We start from the raw sequence: 20,895 nt of genomic DNA on the forward strand, positions 1-20,895 counted from the left end.
GTAAGAACAAAAAGAAACGTCTGCTGGGAAGTGGTCCTCGACGAATCAAAGAGCTTGCGTGGTACAACCCTCCAAGCATCCCTTTCGCACGTATATTTATTGGCTAGTCATACGTACACGCGTCTCAATGTACAAAAACGTAGATAGACGTAGTACGTGGCCACTCCTGTTCTCGTACGTACGTACGTGACCGTGCCAAAACGTTTTCTTCTTTACTTTTTCTCTTTTCTTTTCTTTTCTTTTCTTTTTTTGTTTCTTTTTCCCTACTTGGCTAAACCACTTCTATGAGAAAGCACTCTTTTTCTTTTCTCCCCTCCCTATCACGACTTCAAACTTTTCAAGAGGTTTCAAACTAAGAGCTGTGGTTTGATAGCCAATAGGAGTGTTGCTTTACAATACATAGTAGTATCGTAGTTGTAGTATGGCAAATTAGATATATAACAAATTGAAAGACAATTATTTTTCGTACAAATTAATAATTAATATATCTTTTCATTATTTCAAATATCGAGACACAATTTTCTCGAATTTATTGGAATCAAAATGGGTGCGTACTGCAAATTTGATCTCTTATCGCTCGATGATTGGTTTATTTGCATATTTATATGTGAGTTTAGTATTTATTATAATATATTGTACGAACAAAAGAAAAAAAACTGGTGTGTGTATTTATGTACGCACGTAAGAAGTTATACTTCTCTGCCGTACCAAAACGAACATAACCTCAATAATCTCAAAAATAACTTCAAAAAAATAACTTAAAAAAAATAATCATTATTATGTATATATATATAAGAAAGAATAAAAAATCTGGTGTGTGTACTTATGTACGCACGTAAGAAGTTATACTTCTTTGCCGTACCAAAACGAACATAACCTCAATAACCTAAAAAATAACTTCAAAAAAATAACTTAAAAAAAAATAATCATTATTATATATATATATATAGAAAGAATAAAAAAAGAAAAAGAAAATATCAAAATATACATATCAGTCCACACTAAATATAAGAGAGATATATCGAATAACTTGACGCGTCAACAGCCATGGCGCGGTTACAGCATTAGTTCTCGTTTCGATCATTTAAGTAAAGCGGCGCTGCGTACGATTAGTATTTGGATGGGTGACCCGCTTGAGAAAAAAAGGAGAAGAAGAAGAGAAGACAACTTCATGCCGTATACTTGAAATCGCTTTGCCGCGCGTTGTGAATAACCGACAAACTTCATGGTGTCGTTTTTCGGAACAAAATCACTCCCCATTACATTTTCTGCAACGCGCCAAAAGAAGTATAACTTCAAAAAAGAAAATAAGATTCGTATATAATTTCATATGACATAAGTAATTAAAATAGGATAAATCATATGAAATTGAGTATTAAATTGAATGAGGTCATTTGCAGACCTGTATGTGTTAATAGAGACGGAAAATGGTACGACAGTGAGCTGCTTTGTTAAACAAAGAGAGACACGCGGATGAACGCAAAGGGACAGAAATTCTAGCTACGTAATTACCTACGAACGGATACACTCGGGGATGTTTGCGGATGAGAGGTAAGATGACGTCACTAGATATATCCCTTTGAGCCCAAGAATGCGAGAGGCACTAGGGGAGAAATGGTGGAGCAAAAGGGGAGACATCCAGCCATCCTCCTCCCCCTGTTCTAAATCGATTTCAGCACCGAACGTTTCAAACGAAACAAGAAGATCTAACGCAAAATATAATCGGGAACGTTTAGAAAATTCAACGCGGTGAGATTTAAGATTATTTTTACGTCGGAAATTGAATCATGGTATGTATTATATTTATTGTTCATTTCTCCGTACATATTATTTATATTTATTTCTTGTTATGTGACAATGGATTAATCCCGTCAAAAAAAAAAAAAAGAAAAGAAAAGAATGTGAGAGATTTACTTTTATTAAACATATTAATTTTGTTTTTTTTTTTTGTTATTGCATACAACGACCGACAATTATAAAATATGTCCTCCGTTGTTTGGTTGTTTATCTAACCACGAATAAAAAAGTATAACTCTCTGTATATCCAAAATACAAATAAGAAAACTCGCGCGATTTACTTTATCTATAAAACAACCGAGGAGGGGTTGGAAGAAAGATAAAAGATGGGCATGGGATTGGGGTAGAGAGGAAAGAAGATAAAATGTGGGTGGGTCAGCTCGTAAAATGTCGGACGACGTTGACCAAAAGATATACGTAGAGTTCTCGGCGTATATAAGTTTGAACGAACGACAAAGACAAAAGTTCAGATTGCGTATATTTTACGACTAGCTGTTCTTGGTCTATATGTATTACGTCTTTTTTCTCTATTTTTTAACCGAATCTTTCGGTATATTCGGAAAATGTTGATTCCTTGAAATTTATAACGATGTATCGGAGAAATTCGTAAAAATACGCGCGAGAAACTCGAAAGAAAATATCTTATCGTTCGAATGGAACAATTATTCGAATAGAAAATTCGTTTAAATGAAATAAATGTGAATGAAAAATAATATTTCTCGAGTATTCGAATGAATAAGTAGGAATCTGACGTTTCGTGTCATTTAGTTGCTTGAAATATAAATGGAATATAACGTTGTCGCGAAATGATCGTTTGAAACTGTAACTTCAGCCGATATTGTAGTAGGAGAATGATGATCAGCAGCCGCGAGAGTCGATGAGATTTCTCATTAGCGAGGCTAATTGATATTTGCCGGGGTGCTCGGTCAGTGGCATGCGGCTTGTGCTTGCGTTTGCCTGTCGCCACGTTGCTTGTCCACGGTTAGCCGCGTATTGTAATCCCCCTCTGATGTACGGGCTTCGTAGAAGCATTCCTGCGGAGGTCAATTAGAGGGGTTCGGCTCGTTACACGTGGCCGGAGGCGAAAACCAAAAGCCAAGGTGCATCCATTTCGGACCGCGTGAATTAGTGCACCGGTGTAATTAGACAAGCGCAACGATTCTTCCCTTTCCCACCACCTACGTCAGCCAAAGAAAAGATGATCCAAGAACGGCTAAATTATACTGTCCTATATTCACAAAAATTGGTATGTGTACTTATGTACGCACGTAAGAAGTTATACTTCTTTGCCGTACCAAAACGAACATAACCTCAATAACCTCAAAAATAACTTCAAAAAAAAAAAACTTCAAAGAAAAAAAGTAACTTAAAAAAGAAAAATAATTATTATTATATATATATAATATTTTTGTAATCCTTAATTTGTTGAGAGTAAGAACCACAATTAACGTAAATACTGATAAACTTCATGGTGTCGTTTTTCCAGACGCTCGAAACAAAATCACTCCCCATTACATTTTCCCCAACGCGTCAAAAGAAGTATAACTTCAATTAGAATAGAGTCATTTGAAAATAAACGGTCCAATTGTCGATTAGAACGAAAAGTTGAAAGTATTTTTTTGTCAGATTAACGCAAGTACTTGAAAAATCGTGACTAGCGTTATACGAGGAGACACCCTGTATATATTCGAGAGAATGAAATAAAATATTGAACTTATTTCATATTTTCCCGACGTCTATGTATCCAACGAAAGAGGCGCGAAAGCGACAATCGAGAAAGTTTCAAGCTGAGCCACCCACGGCCAGAGTCAAATATTGGACTTTCCCTCAGCGTACGTGTCTACAGCACGCGAGCGTGTATGCTGAAAATGGCACAAAGCGCGAATTATTGAATTTCGTATTGTTTACACCTCCAGCTCCGCAGACATGATTTAATCGTCGTCTGTCACGCTGTGGAAAATTGGAAGTCGGCTGGTATTCAACAGAGAAAGAGAGAGAGAGAAATACACTGCCGAGACATGATTTTATTACAAACTACTCGAAATATTTTTCTATAAGTGTTTATACAACGATTGTGTCACGTCTTACACGTGTGTACTTATTTTCGGTGTTCTTCTTCTTTTTTTCTATCTTAAATCTTTATATCCAGTAGATTTATTTATTTAACATTTATCTATAACAAATGGTTGATAATAACGTTATAGGGTCAGTAGACGCATACTCGTACGTATGTAAAAGTATGCAGTTAAGTTATTATACAGGATGGAAGAATGTGCGTTGACTCGTTGGAACTTCAAGTTCGCGAGAAACTTAATCCAGCTTGAATTTCATCCTCTCATACATCCTCCTATCATTTCCTCGACCCCTCTTCTCCTTTTTCCAACCCCAATCTTCCACCTCTTCACCTGCTTACCACCAAGCATTATATTACACACATATATATATTTTACCGCTGAAAAGTCATAAGAATCCGTAGTGTAGTTCGTTATAAAAATTTCAGATTTAATCTTACTACCCCACTAGCTTTGAACATTTGAAATACCATAAAAAGGTAAATGTTAGTTAATGTTAATATATTTGTTGGTAAATCTGGAATTATGAATTATATATATATGTAGGATTCGTGAAAAAATTGGGCCGTTGGACTGACCGGACCGGGACTCGAACCCGGATCTTCCGCATTCCGCAGTCCGGACGACTGCTCTTTAACCAATTGAGCTATCCAGGGCCCACTGTCCAATCTCCTCACGAATGCTTATTTAAGTTTGGCTTGGAGGTGCTCGCATTCCACATTCTATCCCCCCGCAACTACATTCGACCCCGAATGTTCGTCACCGGAAAACCCCTTCCTTGAACCATCTATCCTTCTTCTAATCCTGAACGCATTGCTAGGCGTCTATAGGCCGTCTGCTAGTTCCCCAGCCAACCGTTCACGTCGCCACTATAGTCTTACGCCGGCCTAACCTCTCCTTGACAGATGTTCATTTTAATTATTTTTCACAAATTATTGCGCGGTCGTAGAAGTGTGACACGAAGCAAACCTCCATCCCGGCTGAGCCCCCAAAATGTAGGATTCGTGAAAAAATTAGGCCGTTGGACAGACTGGACCGGGACTCGAACCCGGATCTTCCGCTTTCCGGGCGACTGCTCTTTAACCAATTGAGCTATCCAAGGCCCACCGTCCAATCTCCTCACGAACGCCTATTTAAGTTTGGCTTGGAGGTGCTCGCATCCCACATATATTATATTATACACAGTTTTATGAACAGAGTATGTAATGAACAGAGTATGTAATGAACAGATAATGTATTCTTCTCAATATTGTTTACATAGTAATTTTATATTTTATAAGATACCTTCAACTGGGGTTAAAAGTACTCCAGTTATGTTACGTTGGAACAATCGTATTCGTGACACAAAGAAAGAAAGAAAGAAAGAAAGAAGGAAAAAAGTAAAAAGCAAAGAAAAGAAATGAAATGAAATGAAATGAAAAGAAAAGAAAAGAAAAGGAAAGAAAAGAAAATGCTTACAGTAGAGAAAGAAGGAAAAATGGAGGCAATTTCTGAATTGCTTCTACAAATCAGAGCAGATTCAACGTAATGCGTTTCTCAAAGAAACCGACCTTCGTTCGTTTCCTCTTTCTTTCTTTTTTTTATATTCTCTCTCCTTAACATTTTCTTCACCGCGTTTCCGTCCTATCCCCTTCGTCCCTTCGTCGTCGTCGTTTCTCTTTCCCTTATACGCCACCACTCGTTCGTTTGCATCTCTTCGATATATCTTTCTCCCATATTTTCCTTTTCTTTTTCTCGTAGCGTGCAATCTCATCGTCGGCGGTGAAAAACTTCAAGGGGAGAGAAAAAAAAAGAGAAAAAGAGAGAAAGAGAGAGAGAGAGTAAGGAAAATAAAGGAGAAAGAATCTTTTGAGAAATATATCTACCACCGTCTTAAGATTATATTCGTTTCATGTTAACGTATGTATATCCCCCATAAGATACGTATCCGCGTATTACTATGTAAATACTTTACATACGTATTTGTATATGCGGTTATATACGAGTTTTTCCCTTTAGAAAAATGATGAGAAAAGTGGAAACTACGCTATACTATTTCTCCATAAAAGAAAAAAAAGAAAATATAAACAAGAAAAATATCTCGGTAAAATTACAGTATTGTAATTAGGATTCATTAATATCTTATCCTTTTGATAAGAACAAGAAATATTGGTAATTTTTTTTTTTAAATCGGCTTGAAAAATTGCTGATAAATAAAACGAATAATATATATGTGTGTGTGTGTATTTTAGAGAAAATTATACGACCAAAAATATATATATTCTCCATAAAAAAAAAACGAAAAAAATAAACAAGAAAAATACATCTCGGTAAAATTACAGTATTGTAATTAGGATTCATTAATATCCTATCCTTCTGGATAGGAACAAGAAATATTGGTAATTCTTTTTTTAAATTGGTTTGAAAAATTGCTGATAGATAAAACGAATAATATATATGTGTGTGTGTGTATTTTAGTGAAAATTATACGACCAAAAATATATACTATTTCTCCATAAAAAAAAAAAACGAAAAAAATAAACAAGAAAATACATCTCGGTAAAATTACAGTATTGTAATTAGGATTCATTAATATCCTATCCTTCTGATGGGAACAAGAAATATTGGTAATTTTTTTTTAAATCGGCTTGAAAAATTGCTGATAAATAAAACGAATAATATATATGTGTGTGTGTGTATTTTAGAGAAAATTATACGACCAAAAATATATACTATTTCTCCATAAAAAAAAAACGAAAAAAATAAACAAGAAAAATACATCTCGGTAAAATTACAGTATTGTAATTAGGATTCATTAATATCCTATCCTTCTGGATAGGAACAAGAAATATTGGTAATTCTTTTTTAAATTGGTTTGAAAAATTGCTGATAGATAAAACGAATAATATATATGTGTGTGTGTGTATTTTAGTGAAATTATACGACCAAAAATATATACTATTTCTCCATAAAAAAAAAAAACGAAAAAAATAAACAAGAAAAATACATCTCGGTAAAATTACAGTATTGTAATTAGGATTCATTAATATCCTATCCTTCTGATGGGAACAAGAATATTGGTAATTTTTTTTTAAATTGGCTTGAAAAATTGCTGATACATGAAACGAATAATATATATGTGTGTGTGTATTTTAGAGAAAAATATACGACCAAAATATATACTACTTCTCCATAAAAAAAAAAAAAAAAATAAACAAGAAAAATACGTCTCGGTAAAATTACAGTATTGTAATTAGGATTCATTAATATCCTATCCTTCTGAAGGGAACAAGAAATATTGGTAATTTTTTTTTTTAAATTGGTTTGAAAAATTGCTGATAGATAAAACGAATAATATATGTGCGTGTGTGTGTGTGTATTTTAGAGAAAAATATACGACCAAAAATATATACTATTTCTCCATAAAAAAAAAAAACGAAAAAAATAAACAAGAAAAATACATCTTGGTAAAATTACATTAAGTATTGTAATTAGGATTCATTAATATCCTATCCTTCTGATGGGAACAAGAAATATTGGTAATTTTTTTTTTTAAATTGGTTTGAAAAATTGCTAATACATGAAACGAATAATATATGTGTGTGTGTGTGTATTTTAGTGAAAATTATACGACCAAAAATATATACTATTTCTCCATAAAAAAAAAAAAGAAAAAAATAAACAAGAAAAACACATCTCGGTAAAATTACAGTATTGTAATTAGGATTCACTAATATCCTATCCTATCTTTTGTTGGGAACAAGAAATATTGGTGATCTGATTTATAAATCGGCTTGAAAAATTCCTGATACATGAAACGAATAATATATATGTGTGTGTGTGTGTGTATTTTAGAGAAAATTATACGACCAAAAATATATACTATTTCTCCATAAAAAAAAAAAAAAAAAAAAAAAAAAAAAAACAAGAAAAATACATCTCAATACAATACAAGTAAAATTACATAGTATTGTAATTAGGATTTATTAATATCCTATTCTTCTGATGGGAACAAGAAATATTGGTAATTTTTTTTAAATTGGCTTGAAAAATTGCTGATACATGAAACGAATAATATATGTGTGTGTGTGTGTGTATTTTAGAGAAAAATATACGACCAAAAATATAAAACGAACGAATCGATCAAACTAATCAAGATTATACTTTTCTTTTCCTCTAGAGACCTAATAGATATGCTTGCAAAAAAAAAAAAAAAAAAAGAATAAAGTAGAAAATTTATTGTTCATTGAAAAAGACAAAAACAATGAGAGATAAAAATAGTTGAGTGCAAGAGAGAGAGAGAAAGCACCTGCCTCAGAAGAGTGAAGAGATAAAGTGGAGGAGTGGGAGTGGGACTGGGGTGGGGGGGTTTAGGAACGAAAGGACTGGCGGCGGATATGAATTTCTGGAAAGGTTTGCTTAAGCAAATTGCGAAATGCAGTCTGCGTATAAGAAAGGTACCCTTCTACTCAATTCTCCCTTCACCCTTCTCCCTTTTTCGTTGGTTCGTTCGGAGAGAAGCAATAGAGGACCTTGAGAGAAAGGGAAAGGGGAAGTTCCAAATTGCATGGCTCGTAGGAGACAGTTTCCTCTAGGTGGATGGTTAAAAAAATATTTAAAAAAAGGGGGAAGGGGAGAAGAGAGAAAGATGACGAGATGAAACAAATTAATCGTACAGTCTCGACATTTAGATCGTTTTAAGGATTTTCATTAAAATCCTTAAATTAAATCTAGTGTTAAATTTTATAAAAACATATTATAAATGCATTAATTATTATTATTATTAATATGCATTAATTAATTTATTAATAATATTATAATAATATATATATTTATATATAATAATATATAATAATTTAATAATAATATTACTATTAAATACATTAATTATTATTATTAATATGCATTAATTAATATTTTAATAATATTATAATAATATATATATATATTTATATTATATAATATATAATAATTTAATAATAATATTATTATTAAATACATTAATTATTATTATTAATATGCATTAATTAATATTATTAATATGCATTAATTAATATTTTAATAATATTATAATAATATATATATTTATATTATATAATATATAATAATTTAATAATAATATTATTATTAAATGCATTAATTATCATTATTATTATTACTAATAGTATCTTAAAATAACAGACAATCGCATCGTCGTGAAAACAGACGACAGCCCTTACGATTCACTGATTGCGAATCAAAAGAATACCCTCGAGAAGTGTGTCTAACTTATTACCGAGTCAACCATGCATTCTGATGTTTTGTCCTCGAGAAAAAAAATTAAAGAAAGAAAGGGAGAGGGAGAGAGAGAGAGAGAGAGTAAAGGATACCCCAAGTTGTATGTATATACCTTTTTCGCATGAAGAAGGGAATGTACACCCTACACTAATTGTTTCGTCGAGACGCGAAAGAAAATAAGGGAAGGAAGAAAGGGATGGGGAAACGAGGGAGAGAGGGAGAGAGAGAGAGAGAGAATAATGACCCGCGAAACAATGCTTTCGTGCGGCTCAGAATTAATAATTTCTGGACCGTAAAAGGTAGGAAGAAAAAAGAAGAAGAGAAAAGAAAAGAAAAGAAAAGGGAAAGGTCGAGCTAAGCAAGGGATGGGGGTGGGGGGTAAGGGATGGGTGGTTTAAAGAAGCCTCCAAGAAAGTTAGCATTTCGTAACGAGAGAAAGAAGAGAGTTTCGAGACAAGAAAGTGAGAGGAGGGTGGGTGATGGGGGTGGTGGTGGTAGAGGCAAAAGCTAAACAAATCCTCGAGAACGTAAATTTACGAGTTAGGAGGGGGAAACTTCCTCCTCCTCAGTCTTCTTCCTCTTCTTCTTCTTCTTCTTCTTCTCCTCGTGAAAAAATAAGTCTTTTCTATCTCGTAACAAGGTGAACAATCGCGATAAAAAATAAAAAATAAAAAAAAATGGAAAAAGAGAGAGAATATACAATATGCCTTCTTAACTTTCACGAACAGAAAAACTTGGAAACGCCTGTTCGTCGTTACCCTTATATCATTCTTTATAATCCAGATATTATATCATTCTTCGTTTTTTTATTTCTTTTCATAAAATATCATTTTTCTCGCAAAGTAGATAATCACAATTCGCGCGTACACATTCCGAATAGTAAAACAATTAATTCCAACGTCTAGCTAAAACAGCTAAAAATTGTTCATTGCGAAATGTAAGTAACATTGACGACGACGTTAATGCACGATAATTAAAGAATATAATTATTAACAATAAATGTATCACACAGAGAAGTTGGACAAGATAAAAACTTAACGTTCCGATTTCTTTTTTACCTTGTCCAACTTTCCTGTGATACATTTATGTAGGATTCGTGAAAAAATTGGACCGTTGGACCGACTGGACCGGGACTCGAACCCGGATCTTCCGCTTTCCGGGCGACTGCTCTTAACCATTGAGCTATCCAGGGCCCACCGTTCAATCTCCTCACGAACGCCTATTTAAATTTGGCTTGGAGGTGCTCGCCATCCCACATTCTACCCCCCGCAACTACATTCGACCCCGAATGTCCGTCATTAGAAAACCTCTTCCTTGAACCATCTATCCTTCTTCGTCGTACGCGTCTTACTATACTTCTTACGTGTTTAATCCTGAACGCATTGCTAGGCGTCTAAAGGCCGTCTGCCTAGTTCCCCAGCCAACCGTTCACGTCGCCACTATAGTCTTACGTCGGCCTAACCTCTCTTTGATAGATGTTCAATTAATTATTTTTCCCTAATTGTTGCCCGGTCGTAGAAGTGTGACACGAAGCAAACCTCCATCCCGGACGAGCCCCCAAAATGTAGGATTCGTGAAAAAATTGGGCTGTTGGACCAACTGGATCGGGACTCGAACCCGAATCTTCCGCTTTCCGGGCGACTGCTCTTAACCATTGAGCTATTCAGGGCCCACCGTCCAATCTCCTCACGAACGCCTACTTAAATTTGGCTTGGAGGTGCTCGCATCCCACAAACACTATAATTATCGATTATTATTTCATTCTATTCGAGCTATATTAATTTAAATGTAACATCGTTGTAAATTTGAACGAAGTAACGTTGCATATCTATCCTAATAATGGATACACATTTATGCATATTAATATAATATAAAAATAGAAAAACCCCCAAGTAACTTTATGAATCGACGTGATAAACGCAACGACTAATTGACTTATAATTATCAACATTTATCGAACACGATTTTCTATGTTATTAAACGCATATTACGAAGGGGTTTAATAATTTGTATCGAAATAAACTCGAATGTGAATATCGATGTTAAATAACACGTAGTTCGATAATTACCATTGCTTCATGCGAAATGATACTCGACGGGAAAATATGTTTTATGGTATTCACCGATGCTTCTATGCACTCGATGACTCCCCCCTCTTTCTCTCTCTTTCATATTTTCTTTTCTGACTGTATGCAAGTCAGGGGTTCGGAAAACACGACATACATATTTCGTTGCTTTCGGTTTGAATTCGAGCCGAAACACGAGGAACGAGGCCGTGCTCTCGTAGCGTTTTCTCGGACACAATCGCGCGTATATGAAGTATACGAGAGTGTAATGAGTGTAAAAAAGTATGTGTGTGTGTGTGTGTAGATGTATGAGAGAGACAGATAATGTATTTCTACGTCTACTTTTCTCATGGTTCTCTCGTAGCACGTAACGTTACGTGATCTATGTATGTACCGTGACACACGACTCTCGAATGAACGGGTGAGGTCTTTCCCCATCCTCCCCCTTCCACCCCCATAGAACTACCTCCCCGTCACTCCCTTATTCGGTGAGTACGCGCTCGACATTAGTAATAATTACGAGTGACGGTAATGTCATTAAAGTGGCCTACGTCAAGAGGTTGTGGCATCGTTAATGTAATTAACGATGCCTCGCTATACTTCATTCGACTCTTCTCTTTTTTCCTATTTTTGTTTATGAAAGAAGTAGGAAGAACAACGTTATATATATATAAATAATGCAAATATATATATATATTTATATTATTTATATATAAATATATAATATATAAATATATTTTATATTTATATTATTTAATATTTATAATTATTTATATATATATTATTTAATATTATATATATATTATTTATATTTTATATATTATTTATATATATAATATATAAATATATAAAATATTTTATATTTATATTATTTATTATTTATAATTATTTATTTATATTTTTATTATATTTATATATTTTATTATATTTTATTATATATTATATATATATTTTTTTTAAAGATATTCTAACTAGTAGTGTTTCGATAATTAATCGTGTTAGATGTATTCCGTTTTATATCAAATACTAATAATATAAATCACTCATTAATAAAATTCACACACTCGAGCGCACATATGAATATCCTTCGTATATTAACAATACAAGCACGCATATACGAGAAATAAATTTCACTTACATCGTTATAATATTGTTGTGTTACATGTCTCGGAACTCTAATAAGACTAATAGTTAATAAGAAAACAGTTATGCAATATACTCGATCGACACCGAATGTAAACGTAGATCTATGATATATGTTTCTATGGATTTTTTGTAATCAGCCGTTGCGTGTTGACCTGCACTTTTGACACACTGGTATGTGCGATTGCAATACCTCATAATTCTCGCGGAGAATTGATTGTAAATTCATATAATTATAATAAAAAAGAAAAAAATATAAAAGAAATGATATATGTTTACAAATTTAACGAGGAGATCTTTGACAGAAGAATAAAAACGACAATATTGTGAAGAGTGACGTATTTAAGTATAAAAAAATACATTCGACGACTGAGAAACCGTTCTTTCGATTAGTTTAACCTTCTGAATCGTTGTTCTTCTTTGCTTCTGACCAGACGTTTTTCTATCCTATGCATTATATCTATTTTTCTATCTCATTTGCATACATTAAGTACAATGTTTTATATTTTCCTTTTTAATGTCGTATGTGTCGTATTTAATACATAACAAATTATAGTTATTCGTGAAATAACTAGCTATAACTGATTCATAGTAAGGGAAAAAAAAAACAGCACGCTATTTTCGTTCGTTTCGAAAGAATATAAATCGATTCGCGATATCTTATAACAAACAACTGCTACGACGTTTGTTTGACGTAAAAGTAATTTATGGTAATCGTTTAATTTGAAAAATACCCGGAATGAAACGTGTTATCGTTAAAAAATGGCATAGCGATATGAAAAATGGAACGCGTCAAGTAGGACATGCTTTATGTTTTCGCGATCAAATTCTACGATTTCTTATCATTCAACATTAATTGAAAAACACAAATTACAATAAATTATATTATCACAAAAAAAACTGGTGTGTGTACTTATGTACGCACGTAAGAAGTTATACTTCTTTGCCGTACCAAAACGAACATAACCTCAATAACCTCAAAAATAACTTCGAAAAAGTACTTCAAAGAAAGAAGTAACTTCAAAAAAAATAATTATTATTATATATATAAGAAAGAATAAAAAAAAGAAAAAGAAAATATCAAAATAGATATCAGTCCACACTAAATATAAGAGAGATTTATCGAATAACTTCACGCGTCAACAGCCATGGCGCGGTTACAGCATTAGTTCTCGCTTCGATCATTTAAGTAAAGCAGCGCTGAGTACGATTAGTATTTGGATGGGTGACCCGCTTGAGAAAAAAGGGGAAGAAGAAGAGAAGACAACTTCACGCCGTAAATTTGAAATCGCTTTGCCGCGCGTCGTAAATATCGACAAACTTCATGGTGTCGTTTTTCCAGACGCTCGGAACAAAATCACACCTCATTACATTTTCCCAACGCGTCAAAAGAAGTATTACTTCAATAATTAACGAATACGTCAGACCGTAAAGATAGATAACAAGAATAATTGTCTACGATGATTCTCGACGAGGAATGTAAAAATCGTAAAGAGATAGATGCCTTCAGGTTAGTTCAACATGGTCTCGAACATGCAATAAAATGACAGAAGAAGTCAAGTTAACTCTAATTTCACGAAAGCTTATATCGCAAGGCTATAAACAGACTTGAACATTGCAATCGTAAGGCAACGAGAGAACCACCAACCAACACGGTCCGGATTGTACGAGCATCGATTCGGTGAAGTCGAATGCAGTGGGCATTGCAATGGTTCCTGGCAGCGTGTTAATGCGCCGCCATTGCGAAATAGCAGAAACGGTCTTTGGCCAGTGAAAATCGCAATACCGGTTCATGAACGATTCAGTACAGACCAGAGAGAATGAGAGAAAAAGGGGCTACTACGAGGCCTCGACTATTCCGAATATTACTGCTTGCCAGTTGCTGGCAAGCCTCTCTAGATTACTACGGTGCTTTTAGGTTAGTTCAACATGGCCGACACATGCAACTACAATATGTTATCGTTTTCCTAACGTTGAATTAATGTTCCATACAATCTTCCAAATGTCTTGCGCCTCTTGTTCCATTAATTCTCATGGTTTTAACGATTACGTCGAATATTCAAATTGTAAAGTTAAAAAAAGAAATTAAAAGTATTATATCTCGGTCGAAGAGAGTCAAAAAGGTAAATAGAAAGATAAAGAAACGCAAAGTAAAAGAATAACTATAGTCGATCGTTCATCCCTCTTCGCTATTCTTCACCCTTCCCTTCCCTTCCCTTCCCTTTTTTTTCTTCTTATATTCGTTCGAGAAAAGGAATATCGTCGCGGAAAAGAAAAATGCCTTTATGAGAGCGACTCGTCGGCCATTAAATCAGCGAAACTCAAAGGAAGCACTCTCTGTGCTTCTTCCCTCTTCTCCTCTTTTCCTCTTCATCCCCTCATCGCGGTGAAGACCGGAAGAAAGGAAAGTTCCGTAGCTAATGACGCGGTACTTTTAAAACGACTGTACTTCGTTCTTCTCTTCTTTTCTTTTTTTTTTCTTCTTCTCTTTCTCTTTTTCTTGCACCCCGAGGTTGGAAGACAAGGACGACGAAACTGGTTCGCTGGTAACGACGAGCTACGTTACCGGCGATGGAAAGTAAAATTAATCGCGCGAGTGTCTTCGGCCATCACCGAACGAATATATTTCTTTTAGAGCAAAAGTATGACCCGGCGATGGGGAAGTTTTCCGTCGGATTAACTGGAGTGTCGATAAATCGAAAGGGGGAAAACGCGAGCCCTTTCTAACTTGCCATAGGTGGTGTACTTTTTCTATTTCTCTCACGGCGTAGATAAATTTTCTTTACTTTAGTTTCACGATCGAATTTTTACACGATGATATAATAATAATAATAATAATAATAATAATGATAGGTGGCACAGCTATAAAAAAAGAAATTGTATCATTTAAATTTGCGTGTTTCGTGTTATATTCTTCTGCGTGAAAAAAAAAGAAAAAATCATTCGGAAGAAAATAATTTAGAATGAATAATAAATATAATAATAATAATAATAGGTGGCACGGCTATAAAAAAAAAATTGCATCATTAATATTTGCGTGTTTCGTGTTATATTCTTCTGCGTGAAAAAAAAAAAAGAAAAAATCATTCGGAAGAAAATAATTAAGAATGAATAATAAATACCTGAAAATCGAATTTCTCAAATTCACGTTGAGCATCGATGTCCGCGTGACGCGATTCGGTGACAGGACAAGTTGCCGATGATATCCTAGAATCTGGTACTTCGCTGTAATCAGGTGTGACCGGTGTAACGCTTCTATCGTAACGAAGTTCGTCGTTTAAAATAGCCGCCGACGAGGCGGTGGACGGTGCTGTGCTTGATTTACGTAATAAAGACACAGAAGAAGGGATAATACGACAACGCATAGGACGAAAACACGTCCCGAACCTCGGCGCAAGATTTTATACATTTTGTCGAATTTTCTCACTTGCCCTTCCTCTTTTTTTCTTTTTTTTTCTTCTTCTTCTTCTTCCCCTTCCCCTTCCGCTCCTCCTCCACCCTCCTCTCCTCCACCTTCTTCTTCTCTTTTTTCTTCCACTTTTTTTCCCTCCTTTCGTTTCACTTTGAAATTCACCTTTTGCCGTAGATTAGCGTGAACCTCGACCCCTCGGCTACTACTCTCTTTACGTCGCCCTTCGACTTCATGGGACACACCTTCCGTGTAAACGCACCAATCTAAAATACGAGATTTATTTAATCAGTCTATGTCATCTATATCATCAAACATCGCCTATATTATACACTTAATCAACATAACTCATTGTTATTATTTACGTATATTTTGAATTGCATTGAAACGCAAACCTTAAATATCTCAATTCAAGGTTAAATGGAGTTAGGCCACTTTCAAAATAAACGGCTCATATCATAGTTAATTAAAAATGAATCGCAACGACACTTATTTGTCCGAGTAATGCAACAACTATCATGAAATTAATGAAACAAAAGTAAATGAATTATTTCGATGACGTATGATGAAATTGCTATAAACCAATGACGTATAATCAAAAACGTATAAATAATTATTATAACGTACGTGTATTTTTTTTTATAAAAAAAAAACGTAAATCGATATTTTGTAAAAAATACGAACGATCACACGATTCCATAACAAATTATAATAACAAAATCCGAAACAGAAAGTAGGCAGAATCGTTTCCAATATTTTTGTAATAGAATCAATTTTTAATTTCGATTTGAATAGCATAGATATCAAAAACAAAAATCTATTATTATTAATACGTAACAAAAACGAACTCGGTCAATTTATTTGTTTATCTCCTTATTTATTATGCTTTTTATTTAAACTGGTTAAAAATATGTTCGATGCGTTTTGTCAAAAATGAACCGTATCAAATTTTCTATAAGACATCAATGAATGAGAACGAAAATTTGAAAGTCCTGAATTTAATACCACGTCGTGGTAGATCAAGAAAGTTCGAAAATATTGTATTGACACTACTGTATAAAATATAAGACAAATTACAACCGCAAAATTCAAGGACATAATGACTTATTACGATATATACCACCGTAACATCGTGATTTCTTTAAATCCCTTTCACATAAACAAAATGAAAAAAATAAAAAATTGTTTTGTAATTTATGTTTGTAAAAATGTTTCGAATCGCATAATTTATGTTTCTAAAGTGTTATAAAGATATGTAAAATAAAATAATATTGTTTTTTCGCAATTTGAAGCACTTTAAATTATGCTGAATGGATTTCGGTTCCTTCAAATTTTATAACGAATCTGGTAGTTCATTTTGAAAGTGGCCTAACTCCATTCTTGGTAAGAAAACGCATATTATTCACCTAATAATTGCCATTATTTTAATAGGAACTGTAAATTGAACACCTTTAGATACACTTAAGCAACATAACTCATTACTATATTTACGTATATTTTGAATTGCATTGAAACGCAAACCTTATCTCAATTTAAGGTTAAATGGAGTTAGGCCACTTTCAAAATAAACGGCTCATATCTAACTTTTTTTTTATTTTTACCTGACCTCTTTTATAAATTCCCTATTAATTAGTATTTATCTTTTATGGAATAAAATCAATAAAATTAATATCAAATAGAGAATTAACTGACTCATTTCTAAATTATCTTAGGTAACGTTTTCTAATCTCCTGTATTCTCATTCTTCATTTATGCATTACGTACATCAGGTAATTAATATCATGCGAATTACCTAGGATTCGTCCTTGTTATACAAGCTTAGTAATAATTAATCACTAGTTCACAAACTTTTGAAACTTTTCACAATGTTATAACCGATGAACGCTCATTTCCTTCTAACTATATTCAACGTCGCTTTGTTTTCAATCCAGTAGATATATATATATGTAACACACGTTCGATCACATGCATAAAACATGCAGTCGTGACCGTCACTGCGATAATTAGAGTATAATGTTCGTTCTTTTGTCGACTATAAACTTCCTGCAACGTATATCTATTTATCGACCGTCAAAAAGTGACACGCGTATAAGAATGATTTTACTTTACAAAAAAGAAACAGGAAGTTAAATGTAATATATATATATATATATATATAGATGTAATATTACATTTACATATACATATTATACATATACATATTATATACATATATATATATTATATATAATATAATTATATATATTTTCTATTATAATATAGTTATATAATATAGTTATATTATTATATAACTTTTATTATTTATTAATATTAATTTTATTAGTTATATTATTATATAACTATATTATATTATATATATAATAGTATAACATAGTTATATATATATAATTACATGTTAAAGTTTTTCCTACTTGACTTTTTACGGTCTACTTATGTTCCCGACGATAACCTTCAGAGATAGGCACAATTCGATCGTTCGTTCGTTTCAGTGTTCATTCACGAAAGCCTGATTTTATCTTTCTATTTCTTCCAACAAGTATACGTTACATGCATCTTATATATACGGTGTGTGTGTGTATGTGTGTGAGGAGGAAAGATCAATTGTTCGTAAATTTCTATGTCATTCTCTCTTCACAAGTGTTTTACCTCTAAAGGTTGCTGAGATATAATAAGAAAGAGAAAGAGAGAGAGACAGAGAGACGACAAGGTCGTGTCAACAGACGACCTTCTTTCTTTTATCCATCCACCCCCCTTTTCCCCTTCTTCTTCTCCTTCTTCTTCTACTCAACTTTTTATCTATTTCTTTCTTTCTTTCTTTCTTTTTTTTTTTTTTTCTCTCGTATGTTCTGCAAGTTTTTCTGTCACGAACTAGTACTACTTGGTGCTCGGTGCTTTTTCAAGAATTTAAGTGGGTCGCGAGCAGGCGCGTTCACATTCGTGGCTTCGATCACAACTTTGACCTTTCACTCGTTTCTTCTTTCTCTCTCTCTCTTTCTTCTTTTTTTTATTCCATTAAACTCGAGAAACTCCTCGTGATGTTATTACGCTCAAGTTCACGAGAACTAGATATATAGAATATGCTTACGAATCTGTAGTAATAATTTTCTTACAATTCGATTGAGTTGAAAATTACTTGAAATAATTTATTTATAAACGAGAAAGATGTTTGTATTATAATATATATTAACACTTTCGCGTATCGGTTTCTCATTTTTGAAGCTACTTAAAGGGTTATACGCAGTTAGAATTTTCAAAACATCGATTTTTTTTTTGCATTTTCGGAATGTACATATATTTAAGTATATTTTCTGAAAATTTCAAATCGATCCGGAAAATATTCTTCACTTCGTGTAAGCTGCAAACAAAAATTTTTAACTATGCGTAAACGTCTCTTTGAAACTTTAAAACGCATTTTTCTCAAAACGGTATTTTCAAAGTCGGTGATCTCGATTTCTTAGAAATAACTCAACCGATTTGTCTTATATTTACACAATATTCTTAGATATATTCCTCAGATATTAAGTGGAAGGAATAATTTTTAAAAAATTTATTACTATGTTTTTTTAACAATTTACAGCGAAAATTTTAGTCAAAAAACGAAACATTTTTTTCAGATAGACGCCATTTTGTCAAAAATCAAAATTTTTAATGTTCCCCCGTTAATACCTGCATTAATCTATCCTTTAAAAGAATCCACCATTTTTTTGTATTTCGGTTAATCAAAACTGCCAAAGTGGAGATCACCGCCAAGCGCCTTTTTTTAGAGGACGTTTAGGAAATCATCTACAGGAGCGGTGCACATTAAATATTTTTACATGATCGACGCGCTATTGTATTCTTAAAAGTAGGCTCTATTTGAATTACCATCACTTATAATTGATAAGTTAAAACTTTTTCTAGAAAAAATTCATAAAAAGACGTCTTCTTTTTTGAGCCACGCAACTGCGTATAACCCCTTAAAATCATTTTAAAATTCATTTATATTTATTATTCTTATCATTTTTCGACGTTTCATTTTCCGAGAAAGTATTTAATAACGTTATAATACGATTATAAGAATTATATGATCAAATAAAAAGAAAAAAAAAAAAAATTACATTCTTTTTGATCACGATAAACTCTGTTAAAGTCCAATATGTTGATGTTGTGTTCGTTATACGACCAAGAGAAGGGATTGTTTGATAGAGGTAAAGAGGAATGGTGGGGAATATAGAACACAACATCGACTATGAATTATGAACGGGTACAGTGTGTGCAGCTTGATTAAACGTCCGCGAAAATTATGACTGACCGTTTTGACATGAAGTCGGTGAACATCAAACGCTTAATCGATATCCCTATACTCTCTCTCTCTTTCTCTCTCGCCATTTCATGATAATAACACAGAGACAAAATGTAATCCGCGAACACTACCACAACAAATGTTCGCACTGAACTTTGCGATTTGATTTAACAAGCGTGAGAGTATTCTTTTCGAATTATTATTATTAAACACGAGAGAAGAAAAAAGAAAAAGATATTTGATACGAAAACTAGGTAGGGGTAGGAGACAGGGGGGGGGTGTTGTTCTGTATGCAAATACGTGCATCTAAAAGTTACGCTGTAAAAAAGTTATCCTGTAATATGAAAGAGCGTACGGGGTTTTTTTTGTTTGTTTTAAAATTAAAATAAAAAATAAAGAAAAAAAGGAAGAATTTACTTTTCTTATTTATTTTCCCTCTCAAGGAAAAAGGGGAGAAGAAAATGACGTTGGTATATAGCTGGTAGTTTTCACTTAGCCCTGGTCTTTATAACTTGGCGATGTATCACGTCGCTTTTCGTATAATATCACATTAATTACCGGTCGCTTTGTATTTGAAACCTCCGAGACAACAACATCGCTTTTACATCTCTTGTAATACTACTACTCTCATTATATTTTCCCCACTTTCGAGAATGAAACGAGAAATAATATATAACGGTTACGGGGGAAAAATACATTTTCTGTATACCGCTTCTAAAACTAATTGCACGGTTTTGTTTTTCTTCTTTTTCTTCTTCTTCTTTCTTAAAAAGAATATTCTAATAGAATTTTTCTTTCATTATTGACTCGATAAATATATTAATAATATATAGTAATTATATAATAGTTTACATTTGGTATGTCGGTAGG

The 20,895-nt window shown here is 33.1% G+C and overlaps 1 protein-coding gene and 1 long non-coding RNA gene across 2 annotated transcripts in view; both read right to left on the reverse strand.

Moving 5' to 3' along the window:
- LOC122517529 (alpha-mannosidase 2) overlaps positions 1–15,808 on the reverse strand; it is a 79,376-nt gene extending 63,568 nt beyond the window's left edge. Inside the window, 2 exon segments of the mRNA XM_043635970.1 lie at positions 15,457–15,644; positions 15,647–15,808. Of these exon segments, the coding sequence (XP_043491905.1) occupies positions 15,457–15,644; positions 15,647–15,743 (285 nt within the window). The 5' untranslated portion in view covers positions 15,744–15,808.
- A 2,909-nt stretch (positions 15,809–18,717) lies between these two features.
- On the reverse strand, positions 18,718–20,102 carry LOC122517531. Its single transcript, XR_006303884.1, has 2 exons — positions 20,035–20,102; positions 18,718–18,805 (listed from the first exon to the last, which is right to left on the reverse strand). It is a non-coding gene; the product is annotated as an uncharacterized LOC122517531 (long non-coding RNA).
- Positions 20,103–20,895: the final 793 nt, after the last annotated feature.

The sequence above is a fragment of the Polistes fuscatus genome, unplaced genomic scaffold (genome assembly GCF_010416935.1).
Source record: "Polistes fuscatus isolate 324 unplaced genomic scaffold, CU_Pfus_HIC Scaffold20, whole genome shotgun sequence".
Classification (NCBI taxonomy): Eukaryota; Metazoa; Arthropoda; class Insecta; order Hymenoptera; family Vespidae; genus Polistes; species Polistes fuscatus.